Below are 27,421 nucleotides of genomic sequence, written 5' to 3'. Positions count from 1 at the left end.
ACACACAGCAGGCGTGTGAGGACAAGCGGCCCTGACTGCCTTCGTGCTCTAGCTCCACGCCCTCCCCACGGGGTAATCCGTAATCACCCCGCCCCGAGCGGGAGACTTTGGACCTGCCGTCCCCCTAGACCTGTTTTCTTCTTCAAAGGACAGGGATGTGACTTCCTGCGGGGCACACGGGGCCCCCGGGGGTGGGGGTCCTCTCAGCACTGGCCAGCAACCCCAGCACCAGCTGAGCCCGAGGTTTTCTCCCTGAGCCCTTCTGTGCACTAGGTGGCACAGCCCGGCCAGGCTCGCCCACCTACGGGGCGAGCCTCCAGGACCCGATGCCCACCCCTGCAGGCATGGGGAGGCCCACATAGGGTGATCATGTGGCCTGGTGTTCCTGGGACTGTCTGGTACCAGCTGTGGCCCCTGCCCGGACCTCACCCAAAGGGGTAAGGGAAGGGCAGGGCGATGGAGGGGACATGATGATGGAACCGCCCCGAGACCCAGGCCTCCTGCACTCGCTGCTGGCCTGCGTGGGAGACGTGGGCATCTGGCGGGGTCACTAGAAACCTCAAGACCTCCCCACGTGGGTCATTTCTATGCCCCGCCCCCCCAGGTCCTTAATTGTGTACCCATGACTCTGCACGTGGCCCTGCTTGCTTTCCGGGAAGGGTAGGAGCCGTGTAGGAGTGGATGGCCTTGTGAGGACCCTCTGAGCACATTAATCCCGCTGTGCGCATGGTGGCCCCTGACCAGGAGCCCAGGCGGCGCACAGCGGGCGGACTGTGCGCCATTTAAAACTAATTATCGGGCTTCCCTCGTGGTGCAGTGGTTGAGAGTCCACCTGCCGATGCAGGGGGCGCGGGTTCGTGCCCCGGTCTGGGAGGATCCCACATGCCGCGGAGCGGCTGGGCCCGTGAGCCATGGCCACTGAGCCTGCACGTCCGGAGCCTGTGCTCCGCAACGGGAGAGGCCACAGCAGTGAGAGGCCTGCACACCGCAAAAACAAAACAAAACAAAACAAAACAAAACAAACTGGGCTTAGTACTTCACTGGAAACGATGTGAGCAGTTCTGCTGCAATTCGGACCGTCCATCTGACTTCCCCGTGGCGAGGCCGCAGTGCCTGGAGGCCGGCCCACCCTGACCCTCAGTGGCCACCAGGTTTGGATGTTGTTACCATGGTCCTTTCATTACCCTCAGGTCTTCACAGTGATAGATGACGTTGCCTGGACTTTGCATTAGTCTTGGGGGGGACCGGCACCCCCAGAACTGAAGAGTTCTGACGGCACGTCTTACTTCAAACGGCAGCAGCTCTTACAATCAGGCGACGAGAACGGGGAGTCCCTGCAGGAAGAGGGGCGTCCGATGGGTGCTGAGTGGACACTGGGCTGGGGGTGGCCAGCCCCCCCCGAGGAGCCGGGGCCCCTGGGCGGGTAGCTTTAGTGCTGCAGAGCAGGCTCCTCTAGCGGCCTGACGGGGGGCAGCGGGGCACCAGGAGCGGCGGCACCCCAGACCGGGCCTGCCCTCGCCCTGAGGGGCCGTGCCCAATTTGGTTCCCTTCCTCTGGGTGTGCCCTGCCTGTGTGGACACCCACAGGCTGTGGGGGAAGGGCATCTGGCCGGTGAGGGTGCCCGGGACGCTCAGGGCACCGGGCGTCTGGAGGTGGATGGAGGGGCACCGAGGACACAGGGGTCCGGCTGCCTCTTGCTCCCAGGTGGGGGGCTTGGCAGACGCTGCGAGGCGGGGGCCAGCAGCCCTCAAACCGCCCTCTGGCTGCGGACCCTCCTGGCCACCTCGGACACGGGTGCTTTCTCCCTGGATCGTCACTTCCACTTTCCTGGAGGGCGGCCCCCTCTTATCTAACGCTCGCCCTCGTTTCATGTGGCCCCAAATGCCCTCGGTCGGGGGTACGGCTAGCACACTCAAGTCCAAGTGCCCGTATCCGTGCTCTGTGTTTCCTGTTGGGGCCGGGACCAGGGAGCTGTGAGGACACAGTGGGAGACGGAGGCTGGAAAGCGCCTGAGAAGGGCAGGAGTTAGGAAACGAGGCCGTGGGGGAGCAGGGAGTACCCGCCAGGCCCGCCAGGCCAGGGGAGCTGCTGGGCTGGGCCAGCGGGGCTGCGCGCTGGGCTACTCTGGGGCACGAGAGGAGTGAGGGCAGCCGTACCGGACATGCTCTTGGAGACAGGGAGTAGGAAATGTGGTTTGGGCCCCAGAGAAAGGCCGGAACGGGTGGGGAAGTCACTTGCCGAAACTGGGAGCAGCCCTGTCCAGGGTGGCAGAGGCGGCTGCCAGGGAAAGGGGCGGGGCAGAGACAGGAGGGCGGGGCGCCGGGGGCGGGGCAGAGACAGGAGGGCGGGGCGCCGGGGGCGGGGCAGGGCTGGTGCTTGATGATTTGTAAGACCGGCACCGCGTGGTCACCGCGTGGGCCGAGGGCCACCCCCGCGCTGGTGGGAGGGTAAGTCACCCTGCCTGCGGACTGGAGTCTGCAGAAGGAGGCGCCCTGTTGGCAGGAGGGCCAAGGAGGTGGATCTTGAAAGGGATACTGTGAACTGAGCCGAGGGCTTGGAAAGTCTCCCCAGAACCAGCAAATGGGGGGCATTTGGGCTCATGTTCAGTGGAACACTAATTTCCTACAGACTTCCATGGAAATGGACAGACAGACGTCCCCAGCTTAGGGACAGGTATGTTCCTCAAATTACTTTCCAGGCTCCTTGCTTAGCCCTCAGATGGAATGTTCCGGAAAAACCAGTGTTAAGGGCCAGGCTGGTTCACAACAGCCCAGGTAGATTTGCAGCGGATGCTGGCAATCCCGTTTCCACCACGCCCAGCCGCGGCTTATAGGCACTTGTCACGAGAAAGTACATCTAGATCCCCAGTAAGACACTGTCTCCGAAGTTGCCAGGCCCTGGTGGAGTGGGCCCTGCACAGCCGGGTGGCCACGTGACGTCTGCAGAGATGGTGTCTTTTCTGATTTGCCTGATCTGCCTACGGTCTGAACTCACTTCTTATAAAGGACCCTTGGCGCGTGGAGGGTTGAGGCTAAAAAAGGGCCGTAAATCTTAACTTTAAAGAATCTTAAATCCCCTTTTACCTCACCACGTTTCCAAGGCAAAATTCAAAATGACAGTTTGGGCAAATCCTCGATGGCCTCCCAAATACGAAAAGCGGTTTAGACATGGTTTTCACGCCACGATATTGAAATGTGGGGACAGTGCAGTGGTGAACAGGGACCTAGAAAGATGCTGTCCTAAACCAGGGCTGTCCTGCAGTATCAAGGGGAACAGTGGACACTCAACATGGTAACCACGGTGCTCACATCTGCTGGTGTTTCCCTCAAAGTAAAAGGCACGCAAGGCTGGGATCGCATTTCTGTTCAATCGCGGGCGGCGCACAGAGGTGACTCATGCGGCCAAGATGTGCGCAGAAGTGGAAAGAGGCAGTGGGAGGAGGGAGCCCCTTTGGGGAGCAGAGCAGACGTGTGGGCTGTTAACCCCAGGTCACCCCAGATGGCAATTCTGCAGGGCCCAGCCCACCCTCCATCAACTGGGCTGGAGGAGCCCCAGCCAGCCAGCTCTTTGGACGTTGTGGTCCCGGCAGGGCTTGGCCCAGGGACAGGGTTGGAGGCAGGTGTCTGTGGAGGGGCTGGACCTCCTCCCCTAGTCTGGTTTGGGGAGGCGGGGAGGGACAGGGCAGATTTCCCTGGGGGTGGGGCTGCAGGGATGAAGATCCACTTACTTGGGGCTTCTCTGGTGGCGCAGTGGTTAAGAATCCACCTGCCAATGCAGAGGACGCGGGTTCGATCCCCGGCCTGGGAAGATCCCACATGCCGCAGAGCAACTAAGCCCGTGCGCCACAACTGCTGAGCCTGTGCTCTAGAGCCCGCAAGCCACAACTACTGAGCCCGCGAATCACAACTACTGAAGCCCGTGCGCCTACAGCCCGTGCTCCGCAACAAGAGAAGCCACTGCAATGAGAAGCCCACGCACCACAAGGAAGAGTAGCGCCCGCTCACAGCAACTAGAGAAAGCCCGCGCGCAGCAACAAAGACCCAACACAGCCAAAAGAATAAATTAAAAAAAATCCACTTGTTTATGTGTTGCTCTCAGGTCTTAAGTGTAGGTTGAAAAAGACCAAGTAAAAAATAAGACGACCTTTTTCTGCAAAAAGAACATTAAAATAGCAGTCATAGGTCAGAACGCCGGCCTTTGGACCTGCGGGTCACTGAGGTTTGGAGTGCTGTCGGAAGAATCCAAACTGGATTGATCTCCTCCAACCTCTGCTCCAGGCCCGAAAGGTCAGGGGGTGGGGGATGAGGGGTGGTACCCGCCGCACCTGTCCGGCCAGCCTTGCCAGGTTGAGTCCCCAGTCCCGCCCCAGGTGCCGCAAATCCCACCCACCCCGGTCTCCCCATCCCGCCCCCGGTCCACCATCCCCCATCCCGTGCCTCCTCCCTCCCGGCCTCGGGCTCCTCCCGGCCTCCTCCCTCCCAGGCTCCGGGCTCCAGCTGCTCCTGGCGCAGGAGCAGGTGCAGCCCCTCCCGCCCCCTCATCCCTTCGGGCCCCGCCCCGTCCCTCCCGCGCCAGCCGCGCCCCCGCCCTCCCCCCCCCTGACATTCCCATTCCTCCCCCCCGCCCTCCTTCCCCGCCCCTCCCCCGCCGCCAGCCCCGCCTCCCGGCGCCCGCGGCCCGGCGGAAAGACCGGAGGCGCCCCGAGTCCCGGGAGGTGGACTTGGCACCCCCGGCCCCGCGGCCCGGGCGCCCCCTCCCGCCCCTTTCGGCATGGAGTCTGCGGGGCGCACGCAGGCGGCGCGGGACCGCGTCCCCAGGTAGGCGCACGAGGCCCGGGCGCTCCTGGCCCAGCCCGGGGTAGCGGGCGCGGGTGCCGGTGGCGTGGAGCCGGCGGGGGCGGTGGTGCCCGGCGCCTGCGCGCCCCTGGGCGGCCCCTGCGCTGCGCACGCGCCCGCGCTCGGCCCGCCGCCCCTTCCTGCACCCGGGAGGGTGGGGGGGAACACGGGCCCCCCACGGGGGGCCCCGGGCGCCGGGCGCCGCAGGTCCCACGTTCCACGTGCGCGCGGAACTTTACTCTGGGTCTTTTTGTGTCGTAGGATCGATCCGTACGGGTTTGAAAGGCCTGAGGACTTTGATTATGCAGCTTATGAAGAGTTTTTTTCCACCTATCTGGCGATACTCACCAGAAGAGCCATAAAATGGTCCAGACTGCTAAAGGGAGGCGCTGGTGTCCAGAAGAGTGTGACACGTGAGTTCGGAGCCTGATCCTCCAGGCGCGCAACAAGTGACCCGACCGACGGGTGACGGGCGCGCCAGGGGGGGGTCAGGGCTTGGGGTTCCTTCGGGTCTCGGATCTCGGGGGGAAGGTTGCCGCGAGCCCGGCTCGTATCCCGCGCAGGCTCGCAGGTGAGGGCGCTGCACGGTCAAGGTGCAGGCCCTCCTTTCTTCCCTCCGGCATGAGGCCTGCTTGTCCTTTGAGATGGATGGAGACCATGGCCTTCTTTCCAGAAGAAGGTGGATTTCCTGCTCCTCCAAATGAGAGTGGCCAGGGCTGTGCCCTCGCGCGGTTCTGGGCAGAGCTCTCCCTGACCCCCGCAGAGTGAAAGCGGGGTCCTTCCTGCACCCCCCCACCTCTTCCCCTGCTCTCCTTGGGGTTCTTCCCCAGCCCCAGGCTGTGCCCTCGCCTCCTTCAGGTCTGGATTGGAATGCCACCTCCAGGAGGCTTTCCCGTCTCACCCCACAGCCCCACACTTCCTGTCCTTTCTTTGCCTATTTTCTGTTCCTCCCTGTCTTATGCGGTGTGGGTCCTACTTATTTTATCCTTTGTTTCCCCTGCTGGGATCAAAGACCCCTCCCTGCCGGCTGGCTTGAATGGATGATTGCTTCAGTGTTTGTTGAATGAATGAATGGAGTGTTTGGCTGCAGTGTTCCTCGCGCTGTGGATAGAGGGTAGACCGTGGGTACCTGCGGGCAGGTGGTGAGGGGTGGATGGGAATGTGCCCCGGGGAGCTAAGGAAACTCAAGTATGTGGGGCAGAGGGGCTGCTGGGGCTTCCTGACCTGGGACATTAATGACAATTAAGGGGTGAGGGTGGGGGTCCCAGCCACCAGGTACTGAGTTGTGACCAGAGTATTAGGGGTGTGGTGAGGAGGGCCCGGCGGTGGAACAGGGGCCCTGCACCAGGTCACAGGTGGGCACACGTTGCACCACCAGGCAGAGAGAAGTCAGTGTTTAAGCAAGGGGGTGACAGGTCAATTTTTGCCTTTAAAGGGGCCCCCAGAGGGGCCCCAGTACACAGGAGATGCTTGGGAAATACTAGTGGGATTAACACGGGGGGGTGGGGTGGAGGCAGGTGGACCTGGACCTCGGCCTCACCCTGGGCTTCACCCTCAACCAGGCCCTCCCTCCTCAAGCCTGTTACTGGTGGGCAGTGTTTAGTAAAAACATGGGTAAACTAGTGTTTCATATAATCATCAGCCTGAAGGGACCTCAAAGGTTGACCCTTCTTGCTTTCCAGACCCCGAAGCTAATATCCTGCATGATTGTACGCCGAGGTCCATCCCTGCGTTGCTGCTGGTGTTAACGTGTTTCCAGCAGACCTCGGCTTCATTTTTTCCCTTTTGATTTGTTTTTAAACATTACACACAAATATATAAAAATAAACTTAATTTTTGCACATGGGAAAACATCATAATCACACTAAAAGATGCGAATTGAATTGAGTTTCTCTGCTGCCCAGGCCCCAGTCTCCCGTAGAGGTGACCGTTGGCGACTGTCCCACGTCCCCCCAGGAACAGGGCGCACTCTCGGGCTGTCGTTTGCTTTTTAATGCAGGAGAAGACTTCCTGTCCAACCTAGACCCAGGGGTCCAGCTGACCCACAGGTCAGTTAACGCAGAGAATCATGGCAAGATGTACATGTGCGCATGAGCCTTTGTTTTTATATGAAACACACGTGCATGTTTATTCCTCTTTGATTTTGTCATTTGATTCTATCCTGTCATCTTTTCTTTGAACAGGGAGGGTCCACCAATTCTGTATCTTTCCTGCCGGAGCCGTACTTAACGCGTTGTATCTATTTTCCAGTGTCGGGGTCTTTTTTTCCAGGTGGATCGGGAGTAACAGCACTCTGAGTGCAGAATCCTTCCAGATCTCTAGTCTTTTCCTCGACTTTTGAGGTTGTCTGATTCAAAGGTTTTGTTTTGTTTTTGCTTTTGCCTTTTGGAGCACTTATCAACTTTTTCTGAAAATTTAACTTGCTTTTATTGAAGTAACAATTATTTCTTTTTCTGCTTTAATATTTTTTTTTTTTTTTTTTTTTGTGGTACGCGGGCCTCTCACTGTTGTGGCCTCTCCCGTTGCGGAGCACAGGCTCCGGACGCGCAGGCTCAGCGGCCATGGCTCACGGGCCCAGCCGCTCCGCGGCATGTGGGATCTTCCCGGACCGGGGCACGAACCCGCGTCCCCTGCATCGGCAGGCGGACTCTCAACCACTGCGCCACCAGGGAAGCCCTTTTGCTTTAATTTTTAAAAAATATATGCAACCTTCGTTAAACTGTCTGATCATGGCGGCGAGTATACTTGGCGTGCAGGTTTAGGAGCAAATATACTTGATTCCTGGTGAGCCTTTGGCCTGGGGACGGGGTTCACCGTCGAGCTGAACCGGAGAGCATAGTGACCTGAAGTTCTTTCAGGAAATCCAGCGAGAGGCATGTGGGCTCGCAGGGTTCTGTGGGCCAGGGCGTTGCCACTGGAGCTGGTGTGGCTTCCGGGTGTGACGGCCGGGGAGGCTGCAGCACCCACAGGGCTCCGAGGGAGGGGCAGTCGGCGTAGACAGCAGTGGACGTGTGATCCAGGAAATGGACATACAGTTTTTTCCTGCCAGACGTTCCGGGCTGGCCGTAGTGTCGTCGGGGGTGTGGCATCCCAGGGAGGGGAGGCCGTGTGAGGGCTGTGGGACCCAGCTTACGCGGTCAGAGCCAGGCAGCCGCGTTTGGAGCCCTGCCCCTGACACCAGCAAGCACGCCCGAAGACCACCTTTACTCTCGTGCCTTCACCGTTTCTGGCTTTTTGGGTCCTACTGTGTTCGTTCTCTTTTTTTGAGAGGACTTTGGTCTTGTCTCCAGTCACACGATTACCCACGAATCCTGGCATTCAGCAAGTCTTCAGATGACAGCTGAAACTCACCCTGCTTGAGGACGCTAGCTATGGATACGATGAAGCTTTTCTTCTTCTTTTTCTTTGTCTGTGGCGAGTATCCACCGGGAGCCTGAGATCGCTTGCTCTCAGTGCTCGACCTGGAAGCTGCCTTTACTTTCCTTTCCGCCTTGGTGTAAAGGCACTTGGTGAGGGAAAAGCTCTGTCCCGTTTGCTTCTTCTATGTCTCCTGCCTGGTGGGCTAGGGTATTAGCACCATCTAAATGAGAATGAAGTTGCAAAACATATTTTAAAGACAAATATAAAAAACCTGGGAATCTGCTTAACTTTTTGGGGGCAGACGGCTGGGAGTTAATTCTTTGCGGTTTTTACCATATATTTTACACTTCTCCAAATGGCCAGGAGGATGCATGGGTTAGCCCTGCCCTTGGGGAAGCGTCAGTCCCTGAGGATGGGAAAACCGTTTTCTTTCTCTTCCAAAGAAACTTAGTAAATTCAGATAACAAACAACGAAAATAACAGAAGCCTTTATTCTCTGAAACTTCTGGGTGTTGTTCCTGCTCTTAAGGCAGCCGAGAGCCCCGAGTCCTGACTGTGTTTCAGGCACTGGGCTGTGCTTTGTTCCCATTTCACAGGTTAAGAGACTGAGGCCTACTCAGGGTTGGGGCTGGTGAGGCACAGTGTGAGGGGTTTAACCAGTGTGCGCTTTCCTTTTTATACTTTATATTAATTTTTAAAACTTTGCAGTGACATTCGCTCTTCTTGGCGTACAGGTCTGTGAGCGTAGACAACTGCACAGTTAGGTAATCCCCGCCGCAGGTGAGGTTCAGAACAGTCGGTCGCCTTCAGGAGCCCCTCCTGCGCGATCCTGGGCAGCTGACCTGCAGGCCTGGACGTCGGCAGAGGCCTGGGTGGGTGTGGCGGCAGCTACAGGGCAGCGGGAGGGACCCTGAAGGTGTATTGGCGTCTCTCTCCGTTGATGTAGTTCTCTGATTTCTCTTTGCAGATGTTTTGTTAGATTTATACCTAAATATTTCTCCTTTCATTTTTGGTGCTATCGTAAGTGATACTGTCTCAGTGTTTTTATTTCAGCGGTTTGCTGTTCATACGTGGAGTTACTGTTGATTTCTGCGTGTCCTTTCCTTTTGCTCCGTCTCAGTGGGAATGGCCCCTTCCCAAGTTAGGCCTGACCTGTCCGTCCCCTTGCTGTTGCGTGAAGAGGATTAATTCACTCTGGGTGCGGCTGGTCACGCTGACCCCTGAGGGCTCCTGTAAATCGTACTAAGTTGGAGGGTAGACTTCAAAACGTCCCGTCCCCATAACAGAATGACCAGACCAAGCCACGCTGGCCAAGACGTTCTGGCCCAGACGCGATCCTACGACATGCTTCTAAACTGGCAAAGGGTTTCTCGAGTTTTCTTTGCCTTTGGCGGATGTTGTTAAAATCTGTCCTTTCCTTCCTCCGGGCATCCCTCGTCATCCCGCATCCTTCTGCACACGCTTGCCGTGCGTTTCCTGTCCCACACGCCCTCCCAGGAGCAGGCAGTGCTCGAGGCATGGCCTCCGGGAAGCCTCTTTTCAGGTGCTCCCGTACAGGTGACCGTCAGTTTGAGTGACAAGATTTTAGCGATACTGCTTTTCTTGACCACAGCCTATAACCTTTTTCTGTTAAATACGGCTGGTGCCTCAGCGTCCGGCACAGGCCGAGGAGTGGGCAGGGTGGGGAACGGAGGTGACCCTCACAGCCCGTATTCTTGTGCTGACAGCGAGCTAGAGGTAGCAGGGCTGCTGCAGCCTCCGGACTGTGCTTAGCTTGGGGACGGAGAACGGAATTCTGTAACGAGCGCATGTATCAATTTGGTGGAGGTGCGTGACGTTTTGCACCTTTTTTTTTTTTTTTTTTTTTTTTTTTTTGCGGTACGCGGGCCTCTCACTGTCGTGGCCTCTCCCGTTGCGGAGCACAGGCTCCGGACGCGCAGGCTCAGCGGCCATGGCTCACGGGCCCAGCCGCTCCGCGGCATGTGGGATCTTCCCGGACCGGGGCACGAACCCGTGTCCCCTGCATTGTCAGGTGGACTCGCAACCACTGCGCCACCAGGGAAGCCTTGCACCTTTTTTTATGTCTGATTGAATGATTTCGGCGAGAGCCAGAAGCAAACTCTGTGGTTTCTGGCCTCGGGAAGCGCCCAGCGGTCTGGGTAAAGCTGCCCCTTCCCTCCGTTTCAGTGAAGCGCTACATCCGGAAGGGCGTCCCGCTGGAGCACCGGGCCCGCGTCTGGATGGGGGTGAGCGGAGCCCAGGCCCAGATGGACCAGAACCCCGGCTACTACCTCCATCTCCTCCAGGGAGAGAAGGATGACAGCCTGGAGGAGGCCATCAGGACAGGTGACGCACGGGGTCCGTCCCCCGGGATATGGGGGCTGGGCGCCACCCCCAGAAGGAAACTGTGTTAGCACCCGGTGATGCTGTGATGTTGATGAGGAAAGTTACGTGGTTAAAGCTGATTTCAGTTTTCTGGAAGGAAAATCAAAACTCGGGCATTCACGAGGGGAGGAGAGTGATTTGAACCGGCTCAGGAAATATTTGTGTGTCTAGCTAGGTGGTAAGGAAAATGGTACCAGAAAGACCACATTTCTGAGAAGAATCCCTCCAGGAACGCGAGGCCGCTGAGCTAGCAGTCAGTACAGGAGGGACGTGGGCTGGGTGACCCCCGCGGACTCGCAGACACAGCTGCGCGCGTGCAGGAAGCCACACACCAGAGACCTCTCTTTATGTCACACTCTGAGTGTCCAGGCTCTTCAGAGTTCAAAGTACTCAAAGAAATGTTTAACCTGGATTGAATAATTAGATTTTTAGGAAATACATCTGCCTTTCTGACTGTAACAGCTTTTGAGAACTACAGATTTAAACACAAATACTTCATTTAAAAAATTTGATTACTTTAAATGTCAGAGAGGTTGGACTGACTTGTAACGTTGAGAAAGTGGTGTGTCCCCAGTGTGAGAGCTGGAGACGGGGTGGGGGGCACTGGGGCGCTGAGCCTGCTGGCTGCGCCCTGATGCCACGGCAAACCCCGGCCTAAGGGCTCAGAACAGACGCTGCCGTGGCCCTGCGGGCACACGTGCGGGGGTCCCTCCGCAGGGCCAGACGTGCTGATTCAGGGCGGGAAGAGACCTCAGGTCCAAGCGAAGGCCGATCGTGTTAAATAAGGTAGAATGTGGCTGTTTGTTTGAAAAATGAATTTTAAAGGATCTATTTAGTGCAGAGTTTTTGGATACATAAAATTGACCTTTCTGTCTTTCCAAACTGAACCTCTGTCCCCATTAAACACTAACTCCCCATCCCCTCCCCCGCCTCCCACCGTCCACTCTCTGTCTCTATTGACGCCTCTAGGGACTTCATATGGCTGGAATGACACAGTATTTGTCCTTTTGCGTCCGGCTTATTTCACTGAGCGTAATGGCCTCGAGGTTTGGCCTCAAGGTTCACCCACGTTGAGCGTGTGTCGGGATTCCCTTCCTTTCTGAGGCTGAACAACGTTCTGTTACGTGTAGAGACTGCGCTATGTTTATCCGTCATCTGTCCACGGGCACTTGGTCTGCTTCCCCCCTCTGGCCACTGTGAGTTATGCTGCATGAACGGGGGTGTGCAAGTGATTCTTTGAGACCCTGCTTTCCGTGTTTTGGGTACATGCGCAGAAGGGGAATTGCCGGGTCCTGTGACGATTCGAGGTCTACTTTTGAAGGGTCTGGATCAGTCGTTTTATAGGGACAGTAGAGCGGGTGCTTCGTGCCACGGAAGTGCAGACCAAACGTCCCGCTGCGTCTGCCTCTAGCATGGCAGTGGGGTAGGCGCAGAGAGATTTCAAAACACGGAGAAACGTCTCATCATAGAAGACGTTACGTGGCCACGAGCACTGATCACTCGAGTCTGAATTAGTGAAAAGCACACAATTCCCTGTGGTGGATGCCAGTTTTTGGAAGGTTCAGAATTCCAGGAAAAAACTCTTCTTTGTAAAAAACATACAATGAAAACTTACGTGCTTTGAGGCAGGCAGTGTGCTGTTCAGCTCAGAGCTGGTTTTCGTGGGCAGAGACCAGGCCTGGGCCAGAGCCCGGGGGCAGAATTCCTGCAGCGGTGGGGAGGCCTCCAGCCGTCAGCTGTGTCCGAGAGTCCCGCTGTCACGTGGACACCATTGCTCTGATCCAAGCAGGGCCAGCGGTTGTTAGTTGACCCCCGCCCTCCTTGCTCTGCCCGCGTCCTCGCTTCACAGGATCGCAGCTCCTTAAGGCAGGCGTCCGGCCCGGGCGGGGAGGGGGGCCAAGCAGCAGCAAGAGGCGGCCGGACTGTCCTGCAGACAGAAGCCGGCGGCGATGAGCTTATCTCGGGCTCAGTTTTCCCTTTTGTCTGTTTCTCTCTAAACGGGAATCTCAGGGTGTCCTGCCTCCTTATGTGTTCAGTCTTCAGAACTGGGAAAATTCTCCGAAGTTTTATGTAACCTGTTCACCTGTCACCCCACCTCATCCCCGGCTAAGCGGGGGGCGCGGGGATGGCAGGAACCGCCAGGGCCCGAGCAGCCCGGCCTTATCCAAGGATCCCGCTCTGTCGTCCTTGCTGACTCCAGAGGAAGGGCTGCTGTGCCCACCTGTGTCCCCGGGCCGGGCTGCCGTGGGACAGGGGCCCCGGGGGGCCGCCTCTGCGCCCCCGAGGCCGGCTGATGGTGGAGGTCAGGAAGGCTCCGGGTCCGTCGCAGAGCCGTCTCTGTCCCCAGCCCTGAGTGGCCTGCGCCGCGGATTTCCTCACAGACATGAACAGGACCTTCCCTGACAACGTGCGGTTCCGGAAGGGCTCGGACCCCTGCTTGCAGAGGACCCTGTACAACGTGCTGCTGGCCTACGGGCACCACAACCGTGGCGTGGGCTACTGCCAGGTGAGCCCCCGGCGCCCGCAGCCCCGGCAGGGACGTCAGCCTGGTCCTGGGCTGCCAGGTCCTCCCCGACACAGGCTGGGACTTCACCGTCTCCCAGCAGTGCCAGCCCGTGGAGACGGGGCGGGGGGAAGGGGAAGCAGCTGAGTGAACACGGGCTGCGGTGACCAGCATCCTCTCGTCCTGGTGCAGATGCTGGGCACGTGTGTGTGTGTCTGAGCGTGCACGCGTGCGGTGGGCCAGCCCTTCGAGGCTGTTTCCGGAAGCTGGATCAGCCGGCACTAGGAGGTGACGGGTCGTGCTTCCTGCTGCGCGGAGCTGCCCGTCAGGTGGCAGGAATCAGTTCTCGTTCCTCCCTGGAGACTCTCCTTCTGGAGCATCGAAGGGACAGTGTTCACGGCCTGGAAAGCGAGGGGAGCTGGGTCGGGAGGCGAAGGGACCGCGCCCTCCTGCCGTGCACCCCGGAGGGTGCCGGGTCCCGGCGGGTGTGGGCAGGGGCCAGGGGCTGCGGCTGGGGGCTCCTGTCCCTGCGTGTGAGGCCTCTGTGCCCCCCGAGCCGGAGGTCAGGCCAAAGCGTCCCCGAGAGGAAGACAGGCCCTGGGCGGTAGCACCTACGGCCCCCGCTGGCTCCAGGGCTGGGACCATGAGCGCCGGGCCGGGGGCAGGGGACACGGATGCCTACTCGGGGCGGCCCCGGCAGCTCGTGTCCCATGTGGACGGCACGTGGTGTGGCCTCGGCTCCGGGGGGACGGGGGGTCGCGGGAAGGAGTGAGGCAGGAGCTTTGAAAAGACCAGCAGCAAAGACACGTGAGGACGCCGTTCACAGAGCGGCCGGTGTGATCCCCAGGTTGTTTTCAGGCCGCTGTTCCGCAGCGGGTACATGCGGGAAAGACGCAGCTGGGCGGATCTGTTCTTCCGAGGTAATCCCTGTCGCTGTCACTTGTTACGACTGCCCTTAACATCCTGTCCTGGGGCAGGAGCTGGCCTTCAGGAGTCGGGGAGACAGGGCAGCTGAGAAACTGTCCTTAGATTATTCTAGCTGCTGTTCTTGTGGGTCTTAAAAATAGGGTTAAAAAATAACCCACACAATTTTAAACATGAGCCTGGTGCCAAAACTCTGCTGGCTTTTGGGAAATACACGCATGTATGTACACACACACACACACACACGTATGAGCTTCCTGTGGGTGCCGTGACATCGTGCCGCCGGCTGAGAGGCGCACAGGACAGGAGTCGATCGTCTCTTAAGCCCCGCAGGCAGGAGTCCGAGGGGCGGGGATCGGGGAGCTGGCTTCTCCGTGGCTGTCTCGCTGGTGACCCGTAGCCTCTGTGGGGGGTGTGTCTGGGTCCAAATTCAACTCGTTGGTTGACGAGAGCTGGATTTTCCCCTTATTGGTAGAGAAATACGTGTTTATTTTAGAAGTTGTAGAGAAGCAGCAAAGAAGAAAGTGGAAGTCACCCGAAACCCAGTCTGGCAGGAGGGGCGCTGACTCGGCGCTCAGCCACCGCTGCTACTTTCCGGGTCCGCCCGCCCCTGGCGGCTGAGGGTCCTGAACTGTGTGTACATGGCAGCGTCTGCCCCCTTGGCGCTGTGCACCCTGAATTTCCCCAAATGGGCTCTATCACGAGATTCCACTTCAACGTCCCCGAGCGTCAGACCACGCGCCTTACCGCTCTTAGGAAGTGTGGTCACTGGTGTAGTTTCCCCCCAATAGTTTAATGCACACGAGGCCCTGGCCTGCTCTAAGTCAGGAGTCGTGGGCCCAGCTACACGTGTCGCTAGACGGCAGAGCCTCGGACGCCGTCGCTCCACTGAAGGGTCGTTCCAGAACCAGGCAAGCTTTAGGGAAGAGCCAGGGACACGGAAAGTTAGCCGTTAGCCGGGCGATTACAGAGTCTGCGGGTGGTCCCGACCTCAGTGAGTTCCTTTGGTTCTTTCGTCTAATTTCAGGGAATGAACTTTCTAGCGGGCTATCTGATTCTGGTGACAAGAAGTGAAGAGGAGTCCTTTTGGCTGTTGGACGCCCTCATTGGCAGAATACTCCCGGGTACGTTGAGTCCTTGCGGTAAGAGCGGAACTGTCGCTTTCTGGTGTTGCCGAGACGATGTCACTGACAAGTCAAGACGTGACGAAACGGAAGGAACTGTCTGAGAGTCGAGGTCGAAAACCTTCTTGCAGTTGAGTTGAGATAGGAGCGCGATAGCTGCAGGTCCCAGCAGGCGGCGATGCGTCTCGGGGCCCGGACGTGGCCGAGCGGGCTCTGAGCTCCTCGTCCGGGTCTGCGCCTGGACCGTGGGGACTGTGGCGGCCGTGGTGAGCAGGCCGGCGAGCGGCCGGGCTTCTGTAGCCTTCGTTGCTGGGCTCGTGAATGGCCGTGGGCGCAGTGGCCGCCAGCTCTTGAAGCTGCTGCCTTCGAGGTGAAGATCACCCTCGCGTGCATTTCTACTTTTCTGTTTATTACTGAATGTCAGTCGTTTTAGTGAATAAACCACCACCGGTTTCTGTGATGCGCCGCGTAGACGGTGAGCTGCAGAGTAGGGTCCCTTTGGGACAAGAAGTGGCCGGAGCCGTCTGGGGTGGGAGAGGACTTGGGCAGATGTGACCCCCACAGCCGCTGGCAAAGTCCTGGTGACTGTGGACGGGCTCCGGCTGCCCACGCGACGAGCCCTGGAGGTCTTGTCTGCTGTGCCCGCCTCCCCCAGGACCACCCGGGAGAGCAGCCGCCCGTCCTGGAGGCTGCGTGTTCGGATGCGAGGGCGGCCGGGGCCCGTCCAGGCTCCAGGCTCGCCTGCACCCGCTCTCGTCCGGTCCGTGGAGCAGCCACACCACACATGCCAACCACCGAGTCCCCTTCACGGACGGCAGCACGGAGGCCTGGGCTCAGATCCACAGCTCTGGGCCCCCGGGAGGTGAGCCTGGGCGGTGCCGTGAAGAGGGGCCCTCTCCTCGGGCCTGTGCCGCTGTTAGCAAGGGCTGGGGGGATGCCGCCCGCGGGGACGGAGGACGGAGAGGGGCAGCTGCCCCGGCTTCATGGCGGAGCCTGAACAGCTGTCGGGGAGAAGATGGACAGGCTTCCAGACAAAACGCCAGCACAGCTCCGTGGTCGCCGTTTGCTCAGTTAGGCCAGAGGCTGCATTTTGATGAACGTTCCCACCGTGACCGATCCCAGGGGCTCTTCGGGGGTTTGGGGAAGCCTGGTGGCGACACAGCAGCGGGACCGAGATCAACAGAGGCCGTAAGGGCCGACCTAGAGGAACAGAAACGCAACAGTGGCCCCCGGGGTGGTGCGTCGCACAGGCTTATTTTAAGGCCATAAAGTGTCATTTCTGATGATTATTAGGTTCAGTCAACTAAACTACAATGGAAATAGGCCCATCCTTCTGCAAGGACAGGGCATCGTGGCCGGGCTTAGATCACAGGATGGCCCAGACCGAAAATGGCTTCTTTTACGTCAAGATAGTTATGTCTGGGTCTCTTCCTCGGGGGAACCCCTACCCTATCTGCCCTCAGACTGCCGAGCCTGCAGAGAAGGGACGGGGGGTGGGATGGGCTGGGCCAGCTTGGGATGTCACATTGGTGATGAGTCAGCCCACTTATGAACGAACACGCTTGCGTCCTGAGAGCTGGTCTGACCTGTTTCCCCTTGAGACACAGGGGAGCCGGGCGACGATTGCCCCTCCCGGGAGCAGCCCTGCTGAAGCCAGAAGGCGTGGCCCAGACAAGGGCGGGCAGGGCTCATTGTGGGGGCGACAGTACCCGGGCCCCCCGGGCCCACCTGCCCCTGCAGCAGTGCTCCCCTCTCCACGTGCTGACACAGCCATTGGGCTGTTTGCAAAGTGAGGCGACCCCGGGAGAAGGCCTGGCTTCGGGGAGAAGGCTCAGGCCTGTGGCGGGTGTGGGGTGTGACCTTGACTATTTTGGGAGCTGCCCTAAGCCTGTCTGTAACCGAGAACGAGGCCGTGCTGTGCTCACGGCTCCGCAAATCCGCTGTCTCTGCCGCGCTCTCCTGAGACGGCTCAGCACCTGCAGGACGGGAAGCGGAGCCTGCCCCTTGCCCCCGGGACCAGAGCCAGAGCGCTGCTAGTTGAGAGGACAGGACAGCCAGCGGCCCTAGGGTTTAGGAACAGAAGTGAGAGGAGGGTATGGGAGGGAAGGAAGCTTCAGTCCCAGGTATTTATAACTGAACAGGCTTCTAGTAACTGATTTCTGGGGTCTTTAGTACTGAGCATGGTTTAGTGTGTGCACGCGCTCTGAAAACCGGTGGTGTGACTGATGTCGTGTCGATACTCATAATGATTCTATTTTAACCCAAATACTTAATTAACAAGAACGTCTTTCCCTTTGCTGTGGTGAATGACCAAACTGTGTGGGCAGCGGGCACAGAACGCGTACCAAGTTTTCCTATTTTATTATTTTTTAAAATTATTTATTTTATTTATTTATTTTTGGCTGTGTTGGGTCTCCGTTGCTGCGCGTGGGCTTTTCTCTAGTTGCGGCGAGCAGGGGCTACTCTTCGTTGCGGTGCGCGGGCTTCTCATTGCGGTGGCTTCTCTTGTTGTGAAGCACGGGCTCTAGGCACGTGGGCTTCAGTAGTGTGGCCTGCGGGCTCAGTAGTTGTGGCTCGCGGGCTCTAGAGCACAGGCTCAGTAGTTGTGGCATGTGGGCTCAGTAGTTGTGGCTCATGGGCTCTAGAGCACAGGCTCAGTAGTTGTGGCACGTGGGCTCAGTAGTTGTGGCTCACGGGCTGTAGAGTGCAGGCTCAATAGTTGTGACACACGGGCTTAGTTGCTCCACAGCATGTGGGATCTTCCCGGGCAGGGCTCGAACCCGTGTCCCCTGCCTTGGCAGGTGGATTCTTAACCTCTGCGCCACCAGGAAAGACCCCCTGTTTTATTATTTTATTTTATTCCTGTTTTTACAGCAAAGTTTAAGCTGTCATGTATTATAATACATGACATTAAGCTAGAAAATTCCTTGGCAAGAAAGTGTCCATTCAAAAGACAGTCACGCAGTTGGAAGCATTGGTCTGTCTGATGCTCTCCTGTAACGTTCACCTGCATCTTCTCCATGAGAGGAAAATAGGACACGTGACACAAGAGTGTGGGGGGGTGCCCAGGACACTCTGGGGGGGGGGTGCCGGGACGCTCACACGTTCGGTTTTCCCGTCCATCCGTCAGCGGACACTTGGTTGCCCCCACTGTTGGCTGCCTGATCTTGGGTTGCAAACGTCCCTGCTTCCCATCAGGTTGTGACGGATGCCCAGCGGGGCACTGCTGTCCAGAGTGCTGGGACCTGGGGCCCCACTCTGGGCATTGCTCCCAGGAGTTCCTGCATCCCTGTGGCTGGGACCTTGCCCTGGGTCACCCTCTGGAAAGGGTCGCTGGGCGTGGCCCCCCTCATGGCTAAGGGGGAACGAGGGTCACGGGTGTCAGGGGCTGTGGTTTGTGGGGTCCACGTCCCCGCTTCTCCCCTGTCCCCGTGCAGATTACTACAGCCCCTCGATGCTGGGCCTGAAGACGGACCAGGAGGTCCTCGGGGAGCTGGTAAGGACCAAGCTGCCGGCGGTGGCGGCCCTGATGGACAGTCACGGCCTGCTGTGGACCCTGGTCGTGTCGCGCTGGTTCATCTGCCTGTTTGTGGACGTCCTGCCCGTGGAGGTGAGGGCGCCTGGCTCGGACTGGGGCCGACTAGGCGGCCACGCACTGACCCGCTGTCTCTGCCTCTGCAGACCGTGCTTCGCATCTGGGATTGTCTGTTCAACGAGGGCTCTAAGATCATCTTCCGGGTGGCACTGACCCTCATCAAGGAACATCAGGCCTTGATCTTGGAAGCCACCAGCGTCCCCGACATCTGCGAGAAGTTCAAGGACATCACCAGAGGGAGCTTCGTGACTGAATGCCACACCTTCATGCGGGTGGGTGTCAGCGCCCTGCCGCCTCCCTGCGCGGGCTGCCCGGCCCTCCCCCCTAAGCAGCCCAGGGAGGGGCTCCAGCCCTTCCAGGCCAGCTTCTCCTGGAGCCCGGGGTGCCCAGCAGACCCAGGGTGGTCACCCTTGCTCCCCTCCTGCGCTGTCAGCCCAGGGGTGGGGCCGGGTGCCACCTGGGGCCCCCCAGGGAGCCCCGTCACATCCACACCTTGGTTTCCCCCGGGCCTGGGAGGTGACCGCCCCCATCCCAGGCTTTCCCGATGACCCGGTCTACACCGGGCCCCCCATTTCTGTTCAGCCCTACGCCTGTTGACTTCTCTCCGGCCTTGGTGGGGTCATGCCTGTCTGTCCCTCCCCGCTGGGTCCCGGGCCTGGCGCAGGCTGTGTGGACAGCTCAGATCACCTGAGTGAACGAAGTGGATGCTGCGTCCCGCAGGCCCAGGGGGGCGGGGTTTACAGGGACACTGGGATCGGGGGCGAAGCCCAGGCCTGGAGTGACCCTGGGAGGGGGGAGCGCCGACCCAGACGCCCGGCCCGTCGTGTTCTTCAGCTTCCAGTTTGAAACAGCTGCACTGATGGCGTGCCCCCTCCCCCACCCCCCAGGGTACGAGGCCCTGGCGAGGAGGTCCCGCAGCCTAGGGCTGTGAGGTGTTTGGTTTCAGTGAGTGAAGGCCCCGGTACAAGTCACCCGTTACCTGGAGATTTCAGAGCTCTTCAGTGCCTTCCACTCAGCGGTGGTGCAGCTGCGTCCCTGGGCCCGGGCGTTTTCTTCTCCCCAAAGGGCGCCCCAGCCCCAGCTAATGCCCTGCTCTGTCCCCGTGGCTCGGCCTCCTGGACTTTGGCGCAAATAGAGTCAGACAGTGCAACTCTGGCGTCCGGCCCTTGGGCTCGGGCTGATGCTTCCGAGGTGGTGCGAGTCTGTCTGTGGAGCAGGGCCCCCGCACGCAGTAGGTGCTCAGTTAGTGCGAGTCTGTGTGGAGCAGGGCCCCTCACGCAGTAGGTGCTCAGTTAGTGCGGGCGCCTGGCCTGCTTGTGTGATGGCTGCGGGCGGACGTGTGTCCACGGCGGGTGTGGCCGGTGTTCCAGCCCAAAGGTGTTCTGGGCCCTGTGAGCTGAGTGGACGCAGAGGACTGGCGGGGTGGTCTCCCCACACGGCAGAAAAGCCACTGCGTAAAGACATGTGTCTGCCCACGACAGGTGTGGCCATCATGGGACGCTGGCGGGGAGGTGGCCCTGGTCTTATTTTCTCAGGGGTCGCTACAAAAGTGTATATGCATTTCAGCAAAACTGCAGTTCATAGGTCAAACCTCTCTGAAATCCTGTGTGAGAACATCTAGAATTTCCTTGAGAATGAAAGCCGTGATCTCATTGGCAGCTGAGAGCAACATAACGGGAAGAGGACAGCTGAGCGCATCTGAAGAGTCTGTTCTCAAGGCATCGCCCGCTCAGAACTTGCTCCCAGGTGCTCCCACCCCGCCCCCCAGGCGCCTTCTCTCCTCCTCGTTGTGAAGCAGTTTCTCTGTTACTGGAAGCAAGTCTGAGTCCCTTCCTGCTTCCACTTCTCAAATCTGGTTTCTTCCTTGCTTAGTCTGCTCACCGATGGCCCTGACCGGCTTCCGAGCTGCTGCGGGCAGAGTCAAAACGAAAAGAGCCCACGCAGGAAGGGCATAAGCAAAATCAGGGCTTCTGTGCAGCAACGGACACCAGCAGCAGAGTGAAGAGGGAACTCACAGAACAGGAGAGACTGTGCAAACCACAGCTGCTAAGGGGTCAACATCCAGACACACAGAGACCACAGCACAACAAGGAGCCAAGGAATTACATTTAAAAATGGGCAGAGCGGATTTCTCTGGTGGCGCAGTGGTCAGGGGACACAGGTTCGAGCCCTGGTCTGGGAAGATCCCACATGCCGCAGAGCAGCTAAGCCCATGCGCCACAACTACTGAGCCTGTGCTCTAGAGCCTGTGAGCCACAACTACTGAGCCCACATACCACAACTACTGAAGCCCGCATACCTAGAGCTCGTGCTCCACAACAAGATAAGCCCACGCACCGCAACGAAGACCCAACACAGCCATAAATTTTTAAAAAAGAAAAAGAAAAATGGGCAGAGGGACTTCACTGGCGGTCCAGTGCTTAAAACTCCACGCTTCTAATGCAGGGGGCACAGGTTTGATCCCTGGTCAGGGAGCTAAGATCCCACATGCCGTGCAGCGTGGCCAAAATGTTTTAAAAAAAGTTTTAAATGGGCAGAGGGCCTGAGTAGATCCTATCCAAAAAAGACATACAGGTAGCCAACAGGTACACGAAAAGATGCTCAGTATCGCTCGTCATCAGGGAAATGCAAGTCAAAAACCACAGTGAGCTATCGCCTCACACCTGGCAGAATGGCCATCATCAAAAAGACCACAAATAACAAATGTTGGTGAGGATGTGGAGAAAAGGGAACCCTATTCATACATTGTTGGTGGGAATGTAAATTGGTGCAGGCACTGTGAAAAACAGTATGGAGGTCCTCAAAAGACTAAAAATAGAACTACCATAAGATCCAGCAATCCCACTACTGGGCACTTATCCAAAGGAAATGAAATCAGGGTCTCTAAGAGACCCCAGCCCGCCCACGTTCACTGCAGCATCACAGTAGCCAAGGCATGGAAACAACCTGAATGCCCATACAGATGCATGGATAAACAAGACATGGTCCATCCATGCAGCGGGGTTTTATCCAGCCTCGAAAAGGAAGGTCCTGATACCTGCTACCACGTGGATGAACCTGGAGGACATTATGCTTGGTAATTTGTCACAAAAGGACAAAAACTGTCTGATTCCACATATGTGAGGCCCCTGGAGGAGTCAGATTCATAGAGACAGAAGCGGGGTGCTGGGGACAGAGTTGGGTTTGGGAAGATGAGAAGGTTCTGGAGATCTGATGCCCAACATGTGAACATAGCTTACACCACCCAGCCACACACCTGGAGTGGCTAGGATGTAAATTATTGGGTGGGCCAAGAGGTTCGTCGTTTTCTCTGTAAGATGGCCCTAGTAGCACTTAGTTGTCTTTAACTTCATTCAAAACAATTTTGTTCAACAGAGTTTTGGAAGTCCTAGCCACAGCAATTAGAGAAGAGAAAGAAAGAAAAGGAATACAAATTGGAAAAGAAGTAAAACTGTCACTGTTTGCAGATGACATGATACTATACATAGAGAATCCTAAAGATGCCACCAGAAAACTACTAGAACTAATCAATGAATTCGGTAAGGTTGCAGGATACAAAATTAATGCACAGAAATCTCTGGCATTCCTATACACTAATAATGAAAAATAAGAAAGAGAAATTAAGGAAACAACCCCATTTACCATCGCAACAAAAAGAATAAAATACCTAGGAATAAACCTACCTAAGGAGGCGAAAGATTTGTACTCAGAAAACTTTATAAAACACTGATGAAAGAAATCAAAGATGACATAAACAGGTGGAGAAATATACAGTGTTCTTGGATTGGAAGAATCAATATTGTGAAAATGACTATGCTATCCAAAGCAATCTGCAGATTCAGTGCAGTCCCTATCAAATTACCAATGGCATTCTTTACAGAATTAGAACAAAAAATTTTACAATTCGTATGGAAACACAAAAGACCCTGAATTACCAAAGCGATCTTGAGAACGAAAAACGGAGCTGGAGGAATCAGGCTCCCTGACTTCAGACCATACTACAAAGCTACAGTAATCAAGACAGTATGGTACTGGCACAGAAACAGAAATACAGATCAATGGTACAGGATAGAAAGCCCAGAGATAAACCCACGCACATATGGGCACCTAATTTACGGCAAAGGAGGCAAGAACATACAATGGAGAAAAGACAGCCTCTTCAATAAGTGGCGCTGGGAAAACTGGACAGCTACATGTAAAAGAATGAAATTAGAACACTCCCTAACACCATACACAAAAATAAACTTCAAATGGATTAAAGACCTAAATGTAAGACCAGACACTATAAAACTCTTAGAGGAAAACATAGGAAAAACACTCTCTGATATAAACCACAGCAAGATCTTTTTTGACCCACCTCCTAGAGTAATGAAAATAAAACCAAAAATAAACAAATGGGACTGAATTAAAAGCTTTTGCACAGCAAAGGAAACCATAAACAAGACGAAAAGACAACCCTCAGAATGGGAGAAAACATTGGCAAACGAAACAACGGACAAAGGATTAATCTCCAAAATATATAAACAGCTCATGGAGCTCAATTTCAGAAAAACAAACAACCCAATTAAAAATTGGGCAGAAGACCTAAATAGACATTTCACCAAAGAAGACGTATAGATGGCCAAAAGACACATGAAAAGATGCTCAACATCACTAATTATTAGAGAAATGCAAATCAAAACTACAATGAGGTATCACCTCACACCAGTCAGAATGGCCATCGTCAAAAAATCTAGAAACAGTAAATGCTGGAGAGGGTGAGGAGAAAAGGGAACCCTCCTGCACTGTTGGTGGGAATGTAAATTGATATAGTCACTATGGAGAACAGTATGGAGGTTCCTTAAAAAACTAAAAATAGAACTACGATATGATGCAGCAATTCCACTACTGGGCATATACCCTGAGAAAACCATAATTCAAAAAGAGTCATGTACCACAATGTTCACTGCAGCTCTATTTACAATAGCCAGGACATGGAACCAACCTAAATGTCCATCGACGGATGAATGGATAAAGAAGATGTGTCACATATATACAATGGAATATTACTCAGCCATAAAAAGAATGAAATTGAGTTATTTGTAGTGAGGTGGGTGCACCTAGAGTCTGTCACACAGAGTGAAGTAAGTCAGAAAGAAAAACAAATACCGTACGCTAACGCATGTATATGGAATCTAAAAAAAAAAAAATGGTGTTGATGAATCTAATGGCAGAGCAGGAATAAAGATGTAGACAGAGAGAATGGACTTGAGGACAAGGCGGGGGATGGGGAGGGGACGCTGGGGCAAAGTGAGAGAGTGCCATGGACATATATACACTACTAAATGTAAACCAGACAGCTAGTGGGGAGCAGCCGCATAGCACAGGGAGATCAGCTCGGTGCTTTTTGACCACATCGAGGGGTGGGATAGGGAGGGTGGGAGGGAGACGCAAGAGGGAGGGGATATGGGGATGTATGTATGCATATGGCTGATTCATTTTGTTGTGCGACAGAGGCTAGCGCAGTATTGTGAAGCAGTTATACTCCAATAAAGACATGTTTAAAAAAAAACAATTTTGTTAGATTGTATTGTGACTGCTGTCATATCAGCATCCTTTTAAGAAGACATCAAAATTGGTGAATTTTTGTGTAACCATTTTAATATTGAAGATGGAACGAAAAAAGCAACATTTTCAGCATATTATGCTTTATTATTTCAATAAAGGTAAAAACGCAACCAAAATGCAAAGAGATTTGTGCAGTGTATGGAGAAGGTGCTGTGACTGCTGGAACGTGCCAAAAGTGGTTTGAGAAGTTCGTGCTGGAGATTTCTCGCTGGACGAGGCTCCACAGTCGAGTAGACCAGTTGAAGCTGATAGCGATCAAATCGAGACATTGTGAACAGTCAATGTTATACCACGTGGAAGATAGCAGACATACTCAAAATCTCCAAATCAAACGTAAATCATTTGAACGAGCTTGGTTATGTTAATTGCTTTGATGTTTGGGTTCCACATAAGTTAAGCGAAAAAAAACCTTCCTGACCATATTTCCACATGCAATTCTCTATGGAAACGTAATGAAAACGTTCCGTTTTTAAAACAAATTGTGATGGGCGATGAAAAGTGGATACTGTACAATAATGTGGAATGGAAGAGATTGTGGGGCAAGTGAAATGAACCATCACCAACCACTCGAAAGGCCAGTGTTCATCCAAAGAAGGTGATGCTGTGTATATAGTGGGATTGGAAGGGAGTCCTCTATTATGAGCTCCTTCCAGGAAACCAAACGATTAATTCCAACAAGTACTGCTCCCAATGAGACCAACTGAAAGCAGCACTCGATGAAAAGCGTCCAGAATTAGTCAACAGAAAACAACACATAATCTTCCATCAGGATAACGCAAGACCGCATGTTTCTTTAATGACCAGGCAAAAGCTGTTACAGCTTGTTACAGTTTGTAAGTTCTGATTCATCCTCGGTATTCACCAGATGTTACATCTTCGGATTTCCATTTATTTTGGTCTTCACAAAATTCTCTTAATGGAAAAAAATTCAATTCCCTGAAAGCCTGTAAGAGGCACCTGGGACAGTTCTTTGCTCAGAAAGGTAAAAGTTTGGGGAAGAAGGAATTATGAAGTTGCCTGGAAAATGGCAGAAGGTAGTGGAACAAAAGGGTGAATACATTGTTCAATAAAGTTCTTGGTGAACATGAAAAACGTCTTTTATTTTTACTTAAAAACCGAAGGCACTTTTTGGCCAACCCAATATGTGGGTTTTACCACAAAAACAAAGAAACACCAAAAGAATGAAAATTGGACAAGACGTTACCGAATTTTAATTCCAGGAGCTCAGAGCCTCAGACTTCAGAATCTGAGACATTTTATGGATTGGATTCAAAATTTTTGAAGTGCTAAACGTGACCCAAGTGTAACGAAGCGAGACCCTGTGGGCCTTCCCGGGGCAGAGCCCTCCCCCATCTCCTCTGCTGTGGCTCCTCTGAAGTACCCAGACAGTCGTATCTCACTATCTCACGCACGTTTCCTGAGTTTTTCAGATGCTAAAACCACCAAGGAGTGTCGCCCCCAGCCCTTGTGGCGCCTGAGGATTGATAATGTGACTCTGTGACCTCACCGTCAACCAGAGAACTGCGCAGAGCTGATCACACACCCTGGGACCCCTCCCCCTCTGGTCTTGAAAATGCTTTGCTGAGACCCTTCCGGGAGTTTGGGCCTTTGGGGGGCACAAGCCGCCCATTCTGCTTGCTCGGCCCCGCAGTAAACCCTTCTCTGCTCCAAACTCCAGCCGCCCCACCGGGCTCCCCAGGCCCCTGCCCTCCTGGGGTGAAGGTCAAAGGGGCTGTGCGTTCCCAGCGCCGCGGCTGGCCGACTGGCCGCATGGGGAAGCCGCAGACTCTTCGGGCAGTGTCTGGGCTGATGGTTGAGTTATTCTGTCACTAACATCCTTTCGGTTTTAAAAAGTGATGGAAACAGGTGACCTTCCTTCGCTCACTGACCAACGGGCCTCAGCCCAGCCTTTACCAGGGGCAGGAAGGGGAAACGCATTGCGGGATCTAAACTAATCCCTTTCTGTTCCAGAAAATCTTCTCGGAGCCTGGGAGCCTGTCCAGGGCCAGCATCGCCAGGCTGAGGGAGCGTTGCCGGGCCCGGCTGCTGGCGCAGGGCTGACCAGCCTTCAGGGCATCGGGCCGCCACCCTCCACACTCCAGCCGGGAGCAATTTAATTGTCATTCTGTAACGTAGCTCTTCAAGTCTAGCTCCTCGTGTTTCTAAATATATATTTTTACCTGAGACACTGATGATAGATACGTAACGTGTGCGATTGTGTTTATTCCATCGGCACCCGTCAGTCTGCATCGGCTCACCAGCCACTGAAAACTAACCCCTAGCAGTGACTTTTGCATCAGTGTCACTGGTACCAGTACTTACCGTCCTTCCTGCAGGAGAGCAGTGGCCTCCAGGGGAGGTTTGGGCACGTGAGACCTCACTGTAGCAGGTAAGTTTTTCAAATGATTTTGTAAAATTATCGTGTTACGTGAAGAATAAACCAGATGCACGTGTGTGAGATTTAAGGCCTGCAAGTCAGATCTGGGCTGCGTCATCCCGGACCCCTGGAGGGAGAAGATGCCCCCAGCGAAACCCCTCCGCTCAGGGCTGGAGGCCCTGGACCTCCACCCTGGCCCCGCCTCCCTCCCTCTGCGGCCTCCTCCTCTGGCTGAGAAACCCACAGCCCGGGCAGGCTGTCCTGCACAGGACACATGGGGACAGGTGGGCTTTTCCTGGAAGGAACCACGCCACGGGTTCCCCTCCGTGGGAGCTCACCAGCAGCACTGCTAGGGCCTGGGGGGCGTCACTGCCCGGGGCTCCACGAAGGCAGACGCACCACCTCCACATGGGCTGGGTTTAACTTAACGTGTTCCTACTGTGTGTGATGCTACAAATCCCACCACGCCTGCCAAGACGTGACCCTGCAGGACGGGCCAGCTGCTGGTCTCTCCAGGCTCAGGCCTGTACCACCCACACCGCAGAAAAGCGGAGATGGACATGTGGGATGATGACGCAGCTCACGCCACTTGCGGCTGGGCTGCTGCTGGGCGGCCGCGTCCTACCCCACCTCAGCGTCCCTCACGGGCCCTGCTCCGCTGAGCCTGGTCTCAAGGGACGGCTGCACAGTACAGGCCGCACAGGGCCACCC

The 27,421-nt window shown here is 55.8% G+C and overlaps 1 protein-coding gene across 2 annotated transcripts; it reads left to right on the top strand.

Annotated features, from left to right (window-relative positions):
• Positions 1-4,655: 4,655 nt before the first annotated feature.
• On the top strand, positions 4,656-26,534 carry GRTP1 (growth hormone regulated TBC protein 1). 2 transcript variants are annotated; one of them, XM_060128729.1, is made up of 8 exons: positions 4,656-4,817; positions 5,097-5,248; positions 10,383-10,541; positions 12,962-13,086; positions 15,035-15,131; positions 18,569-18,741; positions 18,813-18,998; positions 26,305-26,534. In XM_060128729.1, the coding sequence occupies exons 1-8, from the start codon at positions 4,771-4,773 to the stop codon at positions 26,392-26,394; spliced, it is 1,029 nt and encodes a 342-aa protein (XP_059984712.1). In that variant the 5' UTR covers positions 4,656-4,770; the 3' UTR covers positions 26,395-26,534. The 2 variants fall into 2 exon arrangements, with proteins under 2 accessions (XP_059984712.1, XP_059984713.1); XM_060128730.1 differs by lacking the exons at positions 12,962-13,086; positions 15,035-15,131; positions 26,305-26,534 and adding an exon at positions 24,432-26,298.
• The last annotated feature ends 887 nt before the right edge of the window (positions 26,535-27,421 follow it).

This window comes from Lagenorhynchus albirostris, chromosome 18, assembly GCF_949774975.1.
Source record: "Lagenorhynchus albirostris chromosome 18, mLagAlb1.1, whole genome shotgun sequence".
NCBI lineage: Eukaryota > Metazoa > Chordata > Mammalia > Artiodactyla > Delphinidae > Lagenorhynchus > Lagenorhynchus albirostris.
The sequence above is the reverse complement of the archived record's forward strand: the minus strand, read 5'-3'. Positions and strand labels throughout refer to the sequence as shown.

Coding starts and splice junctions, on each gene's coding strand:
- GRTP1 (XM_060128729.1), top strand. CDS start 4,771: ATGGAGTCTGCGGGGCGCACGCAGGCGGCGCGGGACCGCGTCCCCAG. Junction 15,132..18,568: donor CATTGGCAGAATACTCCCGG/GTACGTTGAGTC, acceptor GTCCCCGTGCAG/ATTACTACAGCCCCTCGATG. Junction 18,742..18,812: donor TGGACGTCCTGCCCGTGGAG/GTGAGGGCGCCT, acceptor CTGCCTCTGCAG/ACCGTGCTTCGCATCTGGGA.